The sequence below is a fragment of the Adiantum capillus-veneris genome, chromosome 1 (assembly GCF_014529385.1).
Source record: "Adiantum capillus-veneris isolate H3 chromosome 1, ASM1452938v2, whole genome shotgun sequence".
Classification (NCBI taxonomy): domain Eukaryota; kingdom Viridiplantae; phylum Streptophyta; class Polypodiopsida; order Polypodiales; family Pteridaceae; genus Adiantum; species Adiantum capillus-veneris.
In genome coordinates this window covers 79,511,665-79,532,156 of record NC_140931.1, presented here as the reverse complement: position 1 = coordinate 79,532,156, position 20,492 = coordinate 79,511,665, and the positions used below count along the sequence as shown (strand labels likewise).

General features: G+C 44.7%; 1 protein-coding gene across 1 annotated transcript in view; it reads left to right on the top strand.

Annotated features, from left to right (window-relative positions):
* The first annotated feature begins 3,547 nt into the window (after positions 1–3,547).
* Positions 3,548–20,492, top strand: part of LOC147465034 (transmembrane 9 superfamily member 1-like) — a 35,693-nt gene continuing 18,748 nt past the window's right edge. Inside the window, exons 1-6 of the mRNA XM_086517607.1 lie at positions 3,548–3,706; positions 3,818–4,013; positions 13,379–13,483; positions 13,611–13,628; positions 13,811–13,905; positions 13,993–14,145. Coding sequence (XP_086373733.1) covers positions 3,611–3,706; positions 3,818–4,013; positions 13,379–13,483; positions 13,611–13,628; positions 13,811–13,905; positions 13,993–14,145 — 663 coding nt within the window. The 5' untranslated portion in view covers positions 3,548–3,610. The remainder of the gene's footprint in view (positions 3,707–3,817; positions 4,014–13,378; positions 13,484–13,610; positions 13,629–13,810; positions 13,906–13,992; positions 14,146–20,492) is intronic.

The window sequence follows — 20,492 nt, the reverse complement described above, 5'->3', positions numbered from 1 at the left end:
AGGTGGGATTATACTAAACCTAGGTGTTTCTTGAGCACTTGGATACACAATAGAGTTTTGCTTTTATTCAATAGTCCATTATCTGTACTCTTTTATAATGGAATTTGAAAAATTATAGGAAGGAGAGGGTCTCCACGTGTTGTTTTTTGGTTGATTTGCATGGCCTGTTGGGTCAACACCGAAATTGAGTTGTTGAGTCCCTGTTTGGTTGTCCTCCTTACCTTAGACACATTAAAGAGCCTTTGAAAATTGAGTGAAGTAGTTTAGATTCTATGCGATTCTATCCTTTTTCAACGACTTACAATAGTCAAAATTGTACGCCTGACAACATGTTGTCAATGTGTGTGTGTGTGTGTGTGTGTGTGTGTGAGAGAGAGAGAGAGAGAGAGAGAGAGAGAGAGAGAGCTCTGCCACTAGCAAGTAGACATAGAAAGAGAAAGAGTGAGGTAGCTCATCGGGACCAAGACCAAGACCTTGATTAGCGTAGAGGCGAATAGGGGACAAGCACTATCCATTGGTGGGGAGTGCTCGGTAGTAGAAGATGGGTGCTCAAGGCAATAGGTGTGCATGGGTTTGCTTGAGTTTGGTATGGTAGCTACTAATGATCATGTAGAGGACATGGGACAAGCACTGTCCACTGGTGGGGAGTGCTTGGTAGTAGAAGATGGGTGCTCAAGGCAATAGGTGTGTATGGGTTTGCTTGAGTTTGGTATGGTAGCTACTAATGATCATGTAGAGGACATGGGACAAGCACTGTCCATTGGTGGGGAGTGCTTGGTAGTAGAAGATGGGTGCTCAAGGAAATAGGTGTGCATGGGTTTGCTTGAGTTTGGTATGGTAGCAAGAGAGTAAAGAGCTAATGGCTTAGGTGGGAGCAGTTGTAGCCACGACTTGGACTGAATGTGTGTGTGTGTGGGTGTGTGTGTGTGTGTGTGTGTGTGTGTGTGTGTGTGTGTGAGAGAGAGAGAGAGAGAGAGAGAGAGAGAGAGAGAGAGAGAGAGAGATGTAGGAGCCCAATTTGTCCAAACTTAGGGGACACATTCTTCTCCATGCTATGTCTCACCGCCCCATCAACAACGATGACACTTCCCTTTACATTAGAGCAATGTGGGGACTGATGTATTGAGAGATATTTACTGCAGGTTATGATGGTGATGTAGTAATTGAAGCAAAAAGTTAAAATGGGTCCTTTTCTTGCAACGGTGAATACAAAAAGACCTTAATTGGGGATGCAAGGATGCAGATCATCTTAGCATTGGATGCATTTGGGCTTCTTCTATGGCTAGCATTTGTTTGAGATTCTAGGAGCCATTGCCGCCGAGTACTTTAGATTCACATATTTGGAGAAGCTGTAGATGTGTTACATCTATCCCAACGCATGTGTGGTGTGTGTGTGCGCGTGTGTGTGTGTGTGTGTGTGTGAGAGAGAGAGAGAGAGAGAGAGAGAGAGAGAGAGAGAGAGAGAGAGAACATAATTTTAAACAACATAGGAACAATCCAAAAAGGGACATTGGTGTGTGTGTGTGTGTGTGTGTGTGTGTGAGAGAGAGAGAGAGAGAGAGAGAGAGAGAGAGAGAGAGAGGCATTGTTATCTTCTCAGAGTGATTCCAAGGACTACAGTTTCATTCTCCTCATGGGCATGCAAACACACACACACACACACACACACCTACCTATATATGACTTCGTGTGTGTGTGTGTGTGTGCGAGAGAGAGAGAGAGAGAGAGAGAGAGAGAGAGAGAGAGAGAGAGAGAGAGATCCAATAACCATGCTTTTCTTGGCCGTAGTAGTGCGCGGGTCACATACTAGTATGTATTCAAAGCTTTTCTCACATCAACAGTTTGTTGCACTTCCATGGGAATTGAGTCGTACCCCACTTCAATATCCTATCCTTTAAAACCTACCAATATAATGTTGTTCTCATTTATATTTAAATTTTATTTTGAGACTTCTCACTTGTAGAACCTCCTTCTATCAAAAGACTATATTGGGGGCATTTTTGTGATGCAAGGCAAAAGGTCTAAAAAGAACATCTTTGATATGCAAGACTCTATGCTCACATCCCAACTGCCAACTAGAATTAAGCAACTTGGTGCATACATTGGTATGGGGTCATGCATGGGTATTGCATAATTTTCCACATCGAGTCACATTCATATTCAAGAGAAGCATGTGATCGGAAGCTAAGTACAATAAGTGTATTCTCACTCTCCCGCTTTTACGTCTAAAAGTAACTTGGTAATTTATTTGGTATCCCCTTGAGGCAAATTTTCTTTCGTGCATGTTCAAGATCTAAAATTTCACGAGCGATGGGATGGAGGCTTTACAAGATTACATGAGCTTTCACGACGGTAATGATTGTAGGGTTAATAAATGTACAATGCTATGGTGGTACTTTTAGTCATGAGAAAAAAAATGTGATCAACTTCGCTAATGGCGTATAAGAGTATGGAATGCCTAGGTGTAGCAACGCACTTGAGGCTACCTTGATAGAACTTGCCAAGAAAGACTATGCTAAACCCATAAGAATGTCTAACATAAGTGTTGCAATTTCTTTATATGCAATATTGCAACTAGGTGCTAGACTATGAAGCCAGATATGAAGCTATCTACGAGGAAGTATGGTATAATGTGTAGGTTTAGTACAAAGCAAAGGGAAAATCACCAAAATGCCTTCCTGAATTCTTGGTATACCTTTAAATTTCAAAAACTTTGTGATTTTGGGCAAATTTTGCCAAGTTTCCAAAAATAATTGTGAACTTCTTGATATTTTACGAGTGTACCCTGTCAATTTCACAAACATCTACACATTTTCATAAGGAAATTGGTGCTTTCTTAAAAAAATAAAATAGACCTACATTTTCACTTCTATTATGGGCTTGTGGGATAAATCGTTCATTACTGATGGACATAGATGGCAATGTTTGTGGAGCTAATTGGTGCAAGTGTGTCTGCACCATTCTAAGAAATGCTTTGCTTAAGACGCATCTCTTGAGATTCCAAGGAAAACGAAAGGCTAAACTAAATGAAGAGGAAAGGGGGACGGGACAACTAGCTGTGTTCGTGGCTATCAAGGTGAAGACGATCCCGCCTTAGCTGGGATGCCAAGTGCTAGACACCCTTTCCCCTCCTGCATGCTCATGGTGAGGGGCAAGTCGACGTGACGAGGGGGAGGACAAGTAGGGTCCCATTATTTTTATATTATTGGGGTCGCATAATGTACACTTGCGAGCAATGCTTGCGTTGGTTAGCACTAATGATGTTATTGGGATGCCTAGTTCGAATCAAACTCTCCCGTAAAAGTTTAGTCTAGATTGTGGAGAATGTGAAGAATCTTGAAGGTATCTGCGAAGATTCCAACTAATATAATTGACAAGGAGCGAAGTTACCTTGCTCGACATCAACTATGTGAAAAATTTGTGCAACCTATTCAAAATTAATAGAAGGGTATACTGGAAAAATTTAAATTATTAGGGCTTTTGGGAATTTCTACAAAATGGAATTATAATTCACAAAGGCGTCAACAATCTTCTAAGATTTTGCACTGTAAATTGAACTAGTTTTGATTTTACTACTCTCAATGTGATTGTAAAGGAGGTAGATTCCGCCATGTTGCTCCGATCGCCATTCCCGCCCGCCCTCCTGCTAGCTTCACTCCTCCTGCTCTCACTTCACCTCACATCTGCCTCAGACTATAATCACAAGGTGCTTTTGTGTGTGTGTGTGTGTGTGTGTGTGAGAGAGAGAGAGAGAGAGAGAGAGAGAGACAGAGAGAGAGAGAGATTTTTCTGAAACGATTCTGGGTCTGTGTTGCAGTATGGGGACGAGGAAAAAGTTGTATTGTGGGTCAACAAGGTTGGTCCTTATTACAACCCTCAAGAGACGTACAATTACTACAGTCTGCCCTTTTGCAGCCCTAACGGAGAGATCCCAGGCCACAAATGGGGTGGACTTGGAGAAGTGCTGCAGGGAAATGAGTTGATCGATAGTCAAATCGACATCAAATTCAAGAGTAAGCTCCCCCCACAACACACACACACACACACACACACACACACACACACACACTCACACTTGTGAATCACCCTCACCCAAGCCAAAATCTTATGCATCGATTTAAATTGATATAAAATTCAGGGGTATGCTTTTTTGTCTGTACTAACAAACAATGTTATGGTTAGATTCATCTAGACATGTTCACCTTAACACATGTTCTACTTGCAAGCAAGTACTCACACTAAATACCATAGTTTGAATGATATGCTACTTCTTGGTATGAAGAAAGAGGAAACATGAAGATAAGCAAAAATGTACTTGAATGGATGAGCTAAAGAATTATGGAAAATTGCCTATGAGTACATATTCCTATCTTTTAGGGCTTCTTTCCCACGTGTGCTACAAGAAGTAAAATTACTAATAGGGAGAAGGATTTAGCAGATCTTGTGCCCGGAGCAAAGTTACATTTTAGACGACGACCTATCGTGTACCACCCACCGAACGAGCATAGGTAGCAACGTGCAAGTGTTAATCTGCAACTAGGGGCTGTGCACAAAGGGGAAAGCTAGCGCTATACAAAGGGAGAGAGATCGCATGCAAAACCATCGAGATCGTTCGTGACAGAAAAATGCTACAGAGAGAGAGACTACACGCAGAAACACTAGAGAGAGAGGGTGCCCAAAACGCTAGAAGCTTTGCTCACTAGATCACAACATGCCAAAAGTACAAGGGGTGTGTGTATATATAGGGCAATAGCAAAAATGCCCTACCCTGCTAGAAAACCCCTTGATCCTGAAAAATGGCTAAAATGCTAATAAATGTGTAAACTCACTAAAAGTGACGTGTAACACACATTTAGTAGCAGAAGTGCAGAACACTGGAGACTCTGATCCCGGGTTACCCTAGGAACATGGGTCCTGCTGTTGGAATTAGGGTTGAAGAGAAACACACACAGCTTGGAGAAGACGAAGGAAGCTCAAGGCACACAATAGAGAGTGTATTCCTTAGTGTGCAATGGAAAGATAGATAGCCCTAGAGTGATGGGCGTATATACAATGCACGGGGGAAAAAACCTCCTAAAGAGGGAAAAAATGCCCCGGCGGTCCTAGTGTGTTCACACACATCACTACCACATGTATATGGTAACAAATCCCCCCTGGAGTGATGCGGTGAACGAGAGCTGGCACATGAGTAAAGGGAAGTGCCATGCCCTGAGGACAGGATCAGTCCACAAAGGGGAGTAAACCCAAAGCTTTGCGGAAAGCTTCAAGCTTCTCACGAGACAATGCCTTTGTGAAAAGATCTGCAAGGTTGTCCTGTGTTGGCACATAAGCCAAGCTGATCTCTCCTGCTGAGAGCCTCTCCCTGACATAGTGGTAATGCACCTCAATGTGCTTTGTGCGAGCATGAAAAACTGGGTTCCTCGCAACTGCCAATGCGCTCTGACTGTCAGTGTAGATAGTGTTGGCAGTGTCCTGTCCAACACCCAAGTCAGCCATAAGGCGTCTGAGCCATACACACTCAACCGTAGCTGTGAAGACTGCCCTGTACTCAGCCTCACAACTCGAAGTGGCCACAGTAGGTTGCTTCTTGCTCAACCATGATATACATGAACTGCCAAGCATGAAACAAAAACCACTTGTGGACACTCGCGTGTCAAAACAACCAGCCCAATCTGAGTCCGAAAAAGCATGTAAGTCTGGCGGCAATGATCCCCCCTTGGGATAAAACAAGCCAAGATGTAAAGTGCCACTAAGGTAGCGGAAAATCCTCTTGACAGCCTGCCAATGCTTAGACCCTGGGCTATGCATAAATCTGCTGACCTGCGAGACTGCAAACTGAATATCTGGCCTCGTGTTGCATACATAAATGAGGCAGTCAACAGCAGTTTGGTAAAGAGTGACATCAGCAGGATCGCCAGCATCATGTAGACTCAACTTCAAACCTGTTTCCATGGGAGTGGCAATAGGTTTGCAATCCTCAAGTCCAAACTTACATAGCAATGTCTCTATGTAACTTTTCTGACACAAGGCAATACCACCATCACACTGCTTAAACTGTATACCCAAGTAATGATGCAACAGCCCCAAATCTTTCATCTTGAAAGTAGCATTCAAATCAGCCTTAAATTCAGCAATATGTCTCTCATTTGGTCCAGTGATCAGCAAATCATCAACATAAAGAACCACAATGAGAAATACATCATCCTCACGCTTTACATACAATGTGCTTTCTGTTGAACTGTTACGAAAGCCTCGTTTAACCAAATGAGTGTCAGCTTTCTCATACCAAGCACGAGGAGATTGCTTCAACCCATACAAAGCCTTCTTACATTTGCACACTTTGTCCTCTTGTCCTTTTATGACAAAACCGCGAGGCTGCGTTACATAAACTTCCTCAAATATGTCACCATTCAAGAAAGCAGTAACAATGTCTGATTGATGTACATCCCAACCAAAATGAGCTGCCAATGCACATAGAAAACGCACAGTAGTCATACGACAAGTGGGAGCAAAAGTCTCTTCATAATCTATGCCTTTTTGTTGTGCATAACCCTTTGCAACAAGTCGAGCCTTATGGCGATCGATCTCACCATCCGGCTTGCGTTTCAACTTGTAAACCCACTTCGTACCAATGGCCTTTTTGCCAGGAGGCAAATCACATAAAGTCCATGTGTCATTCTCTATAAGTGCATCATATTCTGATTTCATGGCAGCAATCCAATTTTCTGAATTGTGTGCTTCATCAAAAGACAGAGGCTCCTCAACATCATGTAAACTAGACACAGCCAAAGCATAACAATCTGATGCATAAGATGCATGGCGAGAGCCTGAACGAGTACGACTAGATAAAGGTGCATCCAATTTACTGTCACGCAAAGTGTGCACCAGCCATTTTGGCATACCTCTATCCTGCTCATTTTCAGCCCTTTCCTCATCAAGTACATCATGTACATCTGCATCAGTAATAGGCTGTTCTAAAACATTTTCAGAAACCCCCATAGGCTGTACATTTGCCTCATTGGAACTTACATTCGTATTTCCACCACTGAAAAGAGGCAACAAAGTGTCATAAATGTCCTGTGAGCTTACATTACTGTCTCTAGTACATGACAGCAAGGGTTGAACAGAATCTTCCACAAACACTACATCCCGTGAAACCAAAATACGTTTTGTTTGCGGATGATACAACCTGTAACCTTTGCTTTCAGCACTATAACCAACAAAAATACATTTGACAGCCTTATCATCCAATTTTCTGCGCTGCACTTGTGGCACCAAAGCATATGCCAAACAGCCAAAAACACGCATGTGCTCAATAGAAGGTTTTCTATCATGCCATGCTTCATATGGAGTAATAGACTGCAAAGCTTTCGTAGGACGCCTGTTAAGTACATAAGTGGCACACATGATGGCCTCAAGCCAAAAAGAATGCGGCAAAGCTTGACTTTTGACCATACATCGTGCCATTTCCGTTAGTGACCTGTTTTTCCTCTCAGCAACACCATTTTGCTGAGGTGTATAAGGCACTGTACATTGGTGTTTTATCCCACGACTAGCCAGAAATGCATTAAATTCATGAGACATATACTCCGCCCCTCGATCGGAACGGAGGGTGCCCATAGTACATTTTGAGACATTTTCAGCCATAGCCAAAAATTGTTTGAAGCACATAAAAACTTCGGACTTCGCTTTAAGCGGAAATACCCACGCATGCCTGGAGTAATCATCAATGAAAGTCACGAAGTACAGGTAATTGCCCAAGGACGGAGTTTGCATGGGCCCACAAACATCACTATGCACAAGCTGCAACCTGCATGTGGCCCTAACTGAACCATCCTTTGGAAACTTAGAACGCTGCATTTTACCCAGAATACAGCCTTCACAAACATGTTTGATAGGTGCTTCAAGAGGCGGCAAAGAAGCAACCATATCAGATTTCTGCAAACGCAGCAAACTGGCAAAATTCAGATGACCAAAACGTGCATGCCAAAGTTTTGCATCTGAAATAGCCCTTGAATCTGCAACAGCATTTGCAAAATTTTGTCCACACTTGTCATACAAAGTGAGCTTATACAGCCCACGGCACAAAAGCCCAGATGCAACAATTTCATCACCAAAACTGAGATCATGAACTGTACATCTGTCATCCACAAATTTGACTACAAGTCCAAGTCTAGCAAGTGCGGATACAGACAAGAGATTCTTCTTGATCCCAGGTACATAAAGTGCATCAACAAGTGTGAAGGAACTGCCATTAGCAGCAGTGAGCACAATCTTTCCAACTCCCTGAACTGGATAAGAGGCGTTGTTGGCACAAGTGACTGAATTCCCATGAGGGACAGACTCGAGAGAGGTAAACAATTCACGATGTGAGGTAATGTGCTTTGTAGCACCACTGTCGAAATACCACACATGTGAATCTGCAGCAACTGACAAGCATGCATCATGGACAGCAGGATTGTAAGTGCACTCTGCGCTAAAAGCCCATTCTGCATCAACATCAGCATCACAATCTCCTTTCACAGAAGACTCAACAATGGCTGCATTTGTAGTGGAACCAGCATTTGCAGTGGAACCACCCTCTTTCTTCTTAGCCTCTTTGGCCTTCAACTTAGGACACGACTTGATCAAGTGATCATTGGCTTTACAATAATGGCAACGCATTTTTTTTTGCCCTTATCACCAGAATTGCCAGACGAAGTGCTGCCAGCAGAAGCATTAGGAACAGAATTTTTGCCACTCGCAGCAGAACCATAAGAAGTGGCTGCATTACTGTTACCACCCTTTCTTTGAGAAGCAATAAAAGCCTGTTCAACTGCACGCTGCCTAGTCCTGTTTTTTTAGAAAGTGACTCTTGCAACAGCAATGTGCATAATGCATCAAACTTGACAACTTCAGGATTTCCTTGGGTCATCAGTCTCCAAGTACTAGCAAAAGTCTGGTAGGAATCTGGTAAGGCATCAAGAACAGTCTGCACAAGGGCAGCATTAGACACGACAACAGATTCAGCCATAGTTGGTTGCAGAAGATCCCCATTTTCAGCCCTCGAAAACGTAGCCAAAACAGTCATTTTCAGCCACCGAAACAGCCTCGAATTTCAGCAGATAGAAGACCACAGATTTCAGCCCTAAAGTCGTCGTCGTCACCACCGTTGTCGTCACCGACATAGTCCCAGGTTGCATCAGTCCATTCATCGTCATTGTACCACTTTTGTGCAATCAATAAGTAGACCACTCTCGCCGACGAGAGTGGGGCCTTCGGAGGAGGGTTTTACGTCTCTGGTGTCGTATCTCTCTTCTCTCTCTATCTCTTAGTCTCATTCACTTGCACGCACAGTGTCCATTCACTTTGTTTGTGATCGTAGCACTTTCCATTAAGAACGGAAGGCTCTCCCTTCCATAAGAACTAAAAGGAACCCTTGAGCACAGTTCGGAGCACTCATCTTGAGCAAAGCGCAAACAATCATTCCGCTGCACCTAACACACAAACTACTGACGTGTCAAGCCACTGAAGAACGGAGCCAACATGTAGATCCCGTTCTAGGGTCCTAAACCCTAATTGAAGAAGCAACTGAAGAAGAAGCAGCAACGGAAGAAGTTACCAACTTGCAAAGTCTTGCCGAGTGGCCTATTTTAAAGACGAATTCCCATCAACTTGCGAGACCCCGTTCGATGGGGCCCAAGTAACCTAAAGACATTGAAGTATAGCAGGACCGACAGACAGGCACACTCTCCAACTCTTGTGGAGAAGATGATGATGTGGTAGCTGTACGGATGCCCGCGATTTGTGCTCGCAATGCCACGTGGCATATTGTACATATGTCCACATTTTGCGCTGATTGAGTTGACTTGGTAGCCTGTATGGATTTCCGTGATTTACGCTGACAACTTTTAGTGCTAGTTTTTGGAACCAGATGCTTTTGAGTTTGAAAGCTTTTCTTGTAACTGCTTTTCATGGCCAAGGGTCTTTAAATATGAGCCAAGGGCTCATTCTTTGGCATGCTCCGCATAAGGTGTAGAGGATGGAGTACCGGCGATGTACTGAGTTCAAGCAATATAAAGAAATACTGAAAGGGGTGCCAAGGTTTGGGGCTAGTGCTCTGTGGGGTGGAACTCTGCCACTCCCCGTCTCGTGTGTCGTGCATCTATTTCAGTTTAATAGGCTTGCACTCGATGCAAAAGGTCCGTCCTCTTTCCAAATCCTATCAGGAGAACAAGGATAGTAGCTGCAACAACAACAAATGGAAAGCATCGGTTCATGTACTAGAACAAAAAGCAGAAGTGTGCGATCTGTTGTGACTAGTGAGGGTGATGATATTCTCTAGGTTCATCTTTCCTCTTGTAGTGGAGTTATGATAGAGATAGCTTGGATTAAGCTTTGTTTTGGTCTTGTCCGCATTGTTGGAGGGGAGTCGTTTCATTTGTCTCTTGGATTGAAGACGTTTTTTCTCCTGGATTGGGGATGTTAGTTTTGCTTTCGGATCGAGTGTGTTATGTCACTCCATCACTTTTCATAGCGCAAACGCAAACCCCAAAGGGAGGGTTGTTCGAATTTGTGGACTTTGATTTGTGGTTACAATTCTTGGTGTCTATTTTTGCTTGTCTACATGGAGCCTAGTTGGCAAAGTATCATGCGACTCATGTGTCTGATCCAATGTGTATTAGAGGATATGTGAGGTGGAGAGGGCCAATTGATTGGAGATAAAGCCAATAAGAGGGGTTGACCCATATTCCTAGGAGATGATTTTGGAGGTGTTTTGGACTCTTATACACTTGTATTACTGTTTACACCTTACACTAGTGACTACACACATGATGCCCTATATAAGGAGTAGCCTTGTACTCACATTTGCTAGCTCAATTACTCAAGTTCTAGGTTCATTTTGTTCGTCTACTTTGTGTCCATTGAGTTTTCACTTAATCATGAATGCTAGCCTAATCTATCCTCCCTAATTACTTCACCTTGACAGTTCCCTTGGCTGAAAGTAACTCCGTAGATATCTTCAATAGGCTGAATCTGATTCGGATAGCCAACCTATGAGTGAGAGAAGACTGAATATTAAGCCTTTTATGCAATAGTCTTGTAAGGTGCAGCGGAAGTGATGTTTGAACTTTGCTCAAGATGAGTGCTCCGAAGTGTGCTCAAGGTTTCTTTTGTTCTTATGGAAGGGAGAGCCTTCCGTTCTTAATGAGAGAGTGCAGTGATCACAAACAAAGTGAATGGACACTGTGCGTGCAAGTGTATGAGACTGAGAGATATAGAGGAAAGAGAATACGACACCAGAGACGTTGTAAAACCCTCCTCCGAAGGCCCCACTCTCGTTGGCGAGAGTGGTCTACTATTGATTGCACAAATTGGTACAAAGTGGATGCATGTGACTGATGCAAATCTAGGCTAGGTCGATGTCGACGACGGGGATGACGAGACCGATCTAAGGGCTGAAAACTGATGCTTTTGTACTACTGTCCAAAAACGCTACTGGCTGAAATCTGTCGCAGATTTGCTGCTGTCCCAAAAACGCTAATGGCTGCAAATCATTGGAACCAAAAACGCTGATATGGCTGGGTCTCTGATGGCTGAAATTTGCTGTTCCTTTAGGTGGTGAAAGGCTGAAATCTGCTGGTTCTTTATCTACTGAAAAACGCCATGCAAAGGGGGCGATTTGGGCTTCTGGAAAACGCCAGGGCTGAGGTGGTTTGGGCGATGGGTGCTTGATGAAAAAACGCTAAGTGATGAAGTTTCTGGCGATGGTATATTGCTGATGAAAACGCTAGCTGAAGGGGAGTCTTGCTTGGAGGGAAAACGCCACCAAGAGGGTTCTTGCTGAGAAGTTGCCTGTTGAGCAATGGTGCTCCTGTTGCCTCTTTTGCCAATTAGTGCTAGCCTAGGTTTGCTTATATACAAACTTACCCAATTTGCCCTACCTACTTTCCAACAAAAGTCACTTAAAAATAATAAGTGAAAAATGTCAAAAATAAGGAAAATAGGCTAAATGCACTGGAAAATTCCCCTGAAGGATTCTGATGGGAATGCTTATGATCATAATGTGTGCAACCAGAGGATATGCATCTATACTAAGTGCCTGGGCATGCACGGTCTGCGAACAGACTCACAAAAGTGCCAGAACGCTTTGAATCTAGAGTGAGTCGACTGACTGAACCCTTGTCGTGCTATAGCTTGTCCATCAACACATAGGGTTGGATGTGTCACGAGACAAGTCTATGTCGTACTGTCATAGGAATTTGGTAAGTAAGGAGGGCTTGTCTGAGTGTACCGTTTGCAAAGACTTCAACCATGTCTTCTATGGGCTGATTCTACTTTGGACAGCCAATATATGCGTGTGAGAGGACTGAAATCAGCTTTCTTTCTCAATAGTCTATGTCGCACCATAGCAGGAATTCGCTAAGGAGGGTCTTTTTGAGCGTACCGTTTGCAAAGGAGAGCACACACAAGCCTCTTTTCGCAGACCTTGGCCTCCTCTTGCACTATTCCGTAAACAGTCAGCAAGGGAGGTGGCGAGTCCTACAACCAAGGGCCTCTTGACTCACCTCACACGCTCATACATATAGGGTCATCCCTACGAGACTCTGAGAAGCCTATCCAAAGTAGATAATGAACCCGATTTGAGCGTGGTAACTCTTATGTACCCAAGACTCTAAGTGGTCCATACGAAGCAGATTGCCGTCAAGAAAGCACGAATCGATACAATCATAGGGTTGCTCAAATCATTGTCTCATTGCCAGGCCCTCGCTGTCCCTCTCCAAATGAGAAGAAGTTGTTAATGATGCTGCATTGACAACCCGACAGATCTTGTTTAGGTAGCATGTGCGTGTGCATGGATATGCACCACTAGCACAAGGTAGACTTGATGTAGCAGGCTGCAAGGGGGAATGGAGGAGGAAATGCTGGAGTAGAGAGACTAATAGCCAATGTAGGAGCAATAAGTGCTACCTCAAATGATATTTTGATTCCATTTTTTGAAAGTGAGAGCAATTATGAGCATTGATTTGGCTCTTACTGATAACAATGTTATATTACTTCCGCCAGCAGTGAATCCTAAAAAGAGTTACATCCGGAGAGCTTGAAAGGGAGCATCTCAAGGAAATAGCAAAATGACGAAAACGTCGGATAGATTTGTGTCAAGTGGACTGCATGAAGTTGTGTCAGGCGACCATATGATGCAGTTTCATGTGTACACATCAAGACGTGCAAGGATCGGTCTGTCTTCCAAGCTCCTGCCCTTCATTTATGATATTGGGTGTTGCTACTGTTATTGCTGAGAGATTGGAAGAAACTGCATATGTGGGATTTTTTTCTGCTACTTGACTTGTTTAAAGCTGCTACCAAAATTTAACACACTGCAGTCTTTTCTTTGCAGAGGATGTTGAACGAAGTCCCATATGCAGCATCAAAATGGATGCCTCAAAGGAAAGAGAGTTTAAGGATGCAATTGAAAACACATACTGGTTCGAGTTATTTATGGGTTTGTGATCAAATCTAGTGCTATTCTTGAGCAGTCATAATCTGAAATTTTTTTCTGCAAAATTTTTACTGACATTTTGTAAATTTCTATGTGCTTGGTCGGGATTGTGGCTGCATCGAAATCTCAGATGACCTTCCTCTGTGGGGTATGTAGTTTTCAAGCATAATCAGTAAGAGGCCTCAATTGGAAGTTAGTAAATTCGATGTACTTCTGGCACGAGATGATTGTTTCTTGTTGTCTTTGCTCATGCGTGTTGGGTCAAAGGGTAGAAAAAGAGCTATCTAGATGTTATGCAGAAACTGATGCCAACTTGTCATTGACCCACAGGTTTTGTGGGAGAGTACAATCCTGAAATGAAGGATGATTCAAAACATCTTCTTTACTCGCACAAAAATTTTCTTGTCAAATACAATCAAGATCAGGTGCGCGCTATGAGATGAACTAAAGCTTGTACGATATTAACTTTAAAGGAACACTCTTAGTATGGAAGCAAATGCTTTGTCTGGCAGATAATCCAAGTCAATATCACGCAAGACAGTCCACAAAGATTAATACCGGGAAAGAGTTTGGAACTCACATACTCAATTAGTTGGCAGGAGACAAACGTTCCATTTGCTAGACGGTTTGATGCCTATTTGGATTATCCGTTCTTTGAACATCAGGTGATGTTGATGCTTACCTCGTTCATGTTAATAATATCACCTACATGTCAATAGTTTCACAAGACATATATTTAACAACATGATTCGATGCTTGCTTTTATGCACTTCAGGGTTTCACCAACAAATGATTTGTTTTTAGGAAATTTAACATCCCCCCCCCCCCCCAACACACACACACAAAGCATATGGCTTGATGTTGAATTCTTTGAGAATAATCGAGACCGGAGGGATCGGTGTCTAATATCTGGCAGACATTAGGGTGAACATGGTAGAATGGCCGGTCATCTACAAAAGTAGGTCATAAGCCTCATTTGTGATGATGATCCCCACCCACATAGAGCTTATCTGGTCTTATTGATGTACGCAGTACGTCCCTCTGATGTTGAACTAGCAAGGGGTGCTGCCGGATGGTGGCTATGGTTGGGTGGATCGTCTGAAATGCGGCCATAGAGGGCCAGAGTAGCTCGGAGATCCTTCCCCTATTTTTCTCATGGTATCAGGGCCAGATGATTGCAAAAAAGTAGCGTTCTGTAGTACTAAGGCTTTATTTGAATTATGGTAGCCGGCCGTAAGCTGTTTCTCATCCTCTTCCCCTCCATCATCCGCATCACCACCATCATCATCATTGCAAATATCATTCTCCTCATCCTCATCAGCAGCATCATCAAATGCATCACCATGGGACCCCATAGCAACCCTAAGAGTGGTGGAAATCTCCTCTCCATGTATAAACTCTTGCAAAGCCAAAAGCCTCTCATCATCCTTATCCTCGTTGATCATGCGACTCACTACACCTTCACGCGGGAGACGGACTCTGTATACATAGATGGGATATATAGACGCTTGTGCATGGAGGAGCCAGGACGACCTTTGGAGGAGCTTACTACTATACTGACACAGACTTTACATGATGCAGCAGTAGAGGCATACCCACACACTCAGCCCGAGCAGAGACGCCGTTCTGGGAGCATGCCCCAGAATAGCTGGTATGATGCGGAATGCCGCGAGACTAGAGCTAGACTTCAGAGGGAGGTGCTTCTGGGAGACATCACTCATAGGCAGTCACAGATTGACTTCCGACGCCTAGTGCGGTGGAAGAAAAGGGCATTTTTGGCTCGACTAGAGCAGGACCTTTACCAGCTATTCTTGAGTAAGGACTCACGTGAGGCGTGGCGGCTCTTTCATGAGCAATCCCCCCCACCTGCCATTACCTCTACAGAGACTTGGGGCCAGTACGCATCATCTTTGTACACAGTTTCTGGACAGCCACCCCTCCCCGACCCCCCCGATCCATGCCCACACACATGTGCTTTTTTCACCACTGAGATGGTGAGGAAGGCCATTGACAGGATGAGGACTGGGAGAGCATATGATCATGATGGCTTAGTGGCTGAGCATTTCATGCATGCCAGAGATCTACTAGCAGAGCTTCTAACAGTTATGTTTAATCGTGCCATGTGTGAGGGCCTACCTGATACTTGGAGCCTTTCTACGATTGTACCCATCTTCAAGTCAGGAGACCCTATGGAGCCTGGGAATTATCGCACTATCATGATTGGACACACATTGGCACGATTGTACGCATCCATTCTTGAGCAGCAGCTGAGTAGATGGGTAGAGAGGGAAGGGATATGTGCAGCTGGGCAGGCAGGTTTCAAGAGAGGCTTTTCTACTCTTGACCATATCTTGACACTCAGAGCCATCATTGAGGAGGGCAGATCACATGGGAGACGGATCTATTGTAGCTTTGTGGACTTCCGCAAAGCATTTGACACAGTACCCAGAGCTAGATTGATGCGCAGATTACAGGAGATGGGAGTACCCACAGAACTCATTTGGGGGATCATGGCATTGTACAAGTCAGTAGTGGGGCATGTACGCACCCCAGAGGGTTTGTCCGCACCGGTTCACTCCACTATTGGTGTGAAGCAAGGCTGCCCGCTCTCTCCTACTCTATTTGGTATGTATGTGGATGAGGTTGCTGACTACATTGAGAGAGATGGTGATAGAGGTGCACAGCTGGCAGGGACATGGATTCCACTATTGCTCTATGCTGATGATATTGTGTTGATCTCCGACTCTCCAGAGGGGACGCAACGTCACTTGGATGCTCTGCATAGATTTGCCCACGAAAGTGGTTTGTCTGTCAACCTTGGTAAAACCAAGGTTATGGTATTTAATACCACCCCACAGTGGATCAGGAGGTCAGCGCCCGCATTCACATACGGCCAGGGGACGGTGGAGTACACAGATGCTTACACTTACCTTGGAGTTGTTTTTAGTGGACCAACAACCAACATTTTCACTGAGGAGAGCAGCAGAGACTAGATTGAACAGAGCCCATGCAACATTGGGCAGTTTGGAGAGGATGTGTTCACAGGTTCAGTTTCAGGAGCCTCGGACGAAGCTCTGGCTATTTGACACTTTAGTGGCGTCTGCATTGCTCTATGGAGCTAAGATATGGGGGCCTTCATTGGATCATCACGGGAGGACAGGTCACACTGATGGGTGGGGGGACATGGAGAAGCCTTTGGTCTCTATGATCTCACGGCTCATTAGAGCCAAGGCTTCAGTACCACGTGCCATTATCCGAGCAGAACTTGCTGCCCCCCCACTAGTAGTCGAGGCGCTTACCAGATTTGTCTCCTTCATACACCTCATGTGGGAGCTTCCCAGAGACAGATATGCCCGCCTTGCACTTGAGTCCTCTCAACAGTTAGCCATGCAGGGAGATACAGCATGCTGGTATGGTGAAATGACATCATGGTTTCAGGCGCATGGGTTCAGCATAGACAGATTGCCCCCCTTCGAGCACTCATTAGAGGCACCCTCTCTGACTCTTACACAGTTCGAGATCACCAGGCTCATCCGACAAGACCTGGCTCAACTAGACATCCGGAAGACATGGATACAACCAGCGCAGGAGCTGGGCACGAAGATGGCTTCTACAGAAAGCATCTTCTCCAGCTTACAGAGGACGGTTTTGTGACGAGGCCCAGATACATGGACATTCACTTGTCTCATGGGATACGATGTGCTATTGGCCAGATACGCACATCTTCACACCAGCTGCGGATCGAGACTTGGAGATACAATGGAGTACCAGCATAGGCCAGGACATGCCCCCTGTGTGGCATGGAGCCAGAGATAGAGTTGCACTACACATGCCACTGCCCCATCTACTACGAGATACGAGGCCGCTTCCACTGCTTGTTCAGAGAGAGCTTTGGACCACTCTCCAGAGTCATGCAGTACAAGGATCAGAGATGCTTGGTTTGTTTCTACTCGAGCTGCGCCAACACAAAGAGAGCCTGATGAGAGGAGAGGCTAGCCATTCTCAGAGACACATCACAGACTTCTTTAGAGCAGACACTGGACACCCGGAGGAGCCACTACCACAACAGAGCCCGTCGCCTCACACCAAAGGCACACTGATCGACCGGGCGACTGAGCTGGGGAGATCCAGACGCCCACGACTGCGGAGGACTACACAGTATCGACGAAGGCTGCATCAGAGGCTTCGGATCACTCTGGCCCGACATGCACGACGCCCGGTCAGACTATTGACCATGGAGGAGATTGATGAGATCCGCCAGCGACCGATGCTGGATCTCTTGTGATTTACCTACCCCAGCTAGCTGCTCTGCCCCGTTCACACCTAGCAGTCCAGGATTCCATAGTATATTTGTTTTGTCATTTTGTCATTTTGTTACTCTGACTGTGTATCAGATCCACCACATTGTAACTTTTTGGTCTCATAGGTCACTTTGGCCTTTTACAGACGTTAATATAACCTTTCATTTCTCTCTCTCTCTCTCTCTCTCTCTCTCTCTCTCTCTCTCTCTCTCTCTCTCTCTCTCTCTCTCTCTCTCTCTCTCTCAGAGCTAGCTGCCCCCCCACTAGTGGTTGATGCGCTCACCAGATCAGTCTCCTTTATACACCGCTTATGGGACCTCCCAAGAGATAGATATGCCCGCCTAGCACTTGAGTCCTCTTGACACTTAGCTATGGAGGGAGATGCAACATGCTGGTATGGGGAGATGACATCATGGTTTCAGGGACACGGGTTCAACATGGATAGATTCCCCCCTTTCCAATACTCATTGGATGCACCCTCTCTAACTCTTACACAGTCTGAGATCACCAGGCTCATCCGCCAGGACCTGACCAGGAGGACCTGGATACAGCCGGCACAAGAACTGGTCACGAAAATGGCTTTCTATAGAGAGCATCTTCTCTATCTCACTGAGGATGGTTTTGTGACCAGGCCCAGATACACGGACACCTACTTATCTCATGGGATACGATGCGCTATTGGCAAGATACGCACATCTTCACACTTGCTTCGGATCAAGACTGGTAGGTACAATGGAGTACCAACAGAGGCCAGGACATGTCCCCTATGTCACATGGAGCCAGAGATAGTGTTGCACTATACATGCCACTGCCCAGTTTACTATGAGACAGGAGGCCGCTTTCACTGCCTGTTCACGGAGGGATTTGGACCACTTTCTAAGAGTCATGGGATACCAGGATCAGAGATGTCTGGGACTCTTTTTGCTCGAGCTATAGAGACGCAGAGAGAGCCTGATGAGAGGAGAGGCTAGCCAATCTCAGAGACGGATCACAGATTTCTTTAGAGTGGACACAGGGCGGCAGAAGCAGCAACTACCACAGGAGAGCTCACATTCTTCGTATACCAGAGGCACGCTGATTGATTGAGCGATCGAGCTTGGGAGATCCAGACGCCCACGACGGCGGAGGACTACACAATACCGTCCGAGACTGCAGTAGAGGATCTGGGTCATTTTTGGCCGACATGCAAATCTCCCAGTCTGACTACTACCATGGAGGAGATTGATGAGATCCGCCAACGACCGACGATGGATCTCCTGTGATTCAACTCTTTTCAGGATTGTTCACCCTGCTCATCTTGTACCATACACACACCCATATTGTGTCATATTAGCCCTCATTCACTACTTCCACCCCTCCCCTGCTCGTATCATATGCAGTTCCCTTTTTAGTACCTTTTCTTTTCTTTTTATTTTCGGTACTCAGACATTGTATCAGATTCACCGCATTGTAACTTTTTGGTCTCATAGGTCATTTTGGCGTTTTGAAGACGTTAATATAACATTTCATTTCATTGTCATTTTCATTTTCATTTCATTTCTCTTTCTCTCTCTCTCTCTCTCTCTCTCTCTCTCTCTCTCTATATATATATATATATATATATATATATATATATACACACACACACACATTACATATATCATTGCATAGTGTACTATGAGATACGGGGCCGTTTCCACTGCTTATTCAGAGAGGGTTTCGGTCCTTTCTCTAGGGTCATGAGTTATGAGGATCAGAGATGTCTTGGGCTATATCTACTTGAGTTACACAGATATAGAGACACTTTACTGGGGAGAGATAGAGAGAGAGAGAGTCCCAGAGACAGATTACATATTTTTTTTCACTAGATATGAGACAGCCAGAGGAGCAACCATCACTGCAGAGCTCGGCCCACACTCATTCGACCACTACTGGCACTCATCGACCGAGCACTAGAGCTACGGAGATTCAGACGGCCACGATTGAGGAGAGGGGCTACACAACATCGATGGAGACTACAGCAGAGGATTCGAGCCATACTATCTCGACATCCAAAGTGCAGATGAGGATGGATTCTAGTAGTAGTATCTTTGTTCTAGTTCTTTTGTACCCAGACATGGTATTAGATTCACCATTTTGTAACAGATTGGTCTCATAGGTCATTTTGGCCTTTTGAAGATGTTAATATAACATTTCATTTCATTTCATTATTCTCTCCCTCTCTCCAAGTTCAGTTTGTCGTTGATTTCTCTCTTGGGTATCAAAGCGTATTACAATTATTGTGTGTGTTATGATAGGTTTAACCCATGCAAGCTATCCGATGTCTTTGAGCAGAAGATCAAGACAATGACATATGCATTGGGTATAAGAGATGTGAGATCACTCTTGTTCCACCAATTGCTGTGCGTGCACACAATAAGATGCATTATCCCTGCACACTTGGACCACAATATTAGGACCAACATCAAAAATTGCATCTTTCAATATCCCAAATCTCTTCAAAAATATCATGAAAACCATGTGAGAGGTGTGTATTTACATACCTTGGTTCCCAAGGTATGTGTCATGTGCACATCCAACCCTATGTGCATGTGGACAAGCTAACTCCTACTTCTAGGGTTTAGGACAGCCTAGGAAGTGCTCTGGCACCCTTGTGAGCCTATACATAGGACCTGCATGCCCAAATAGTTGCATACCCTCTTATTGCACGAGCACAGCCAGTGCCTGCTAGG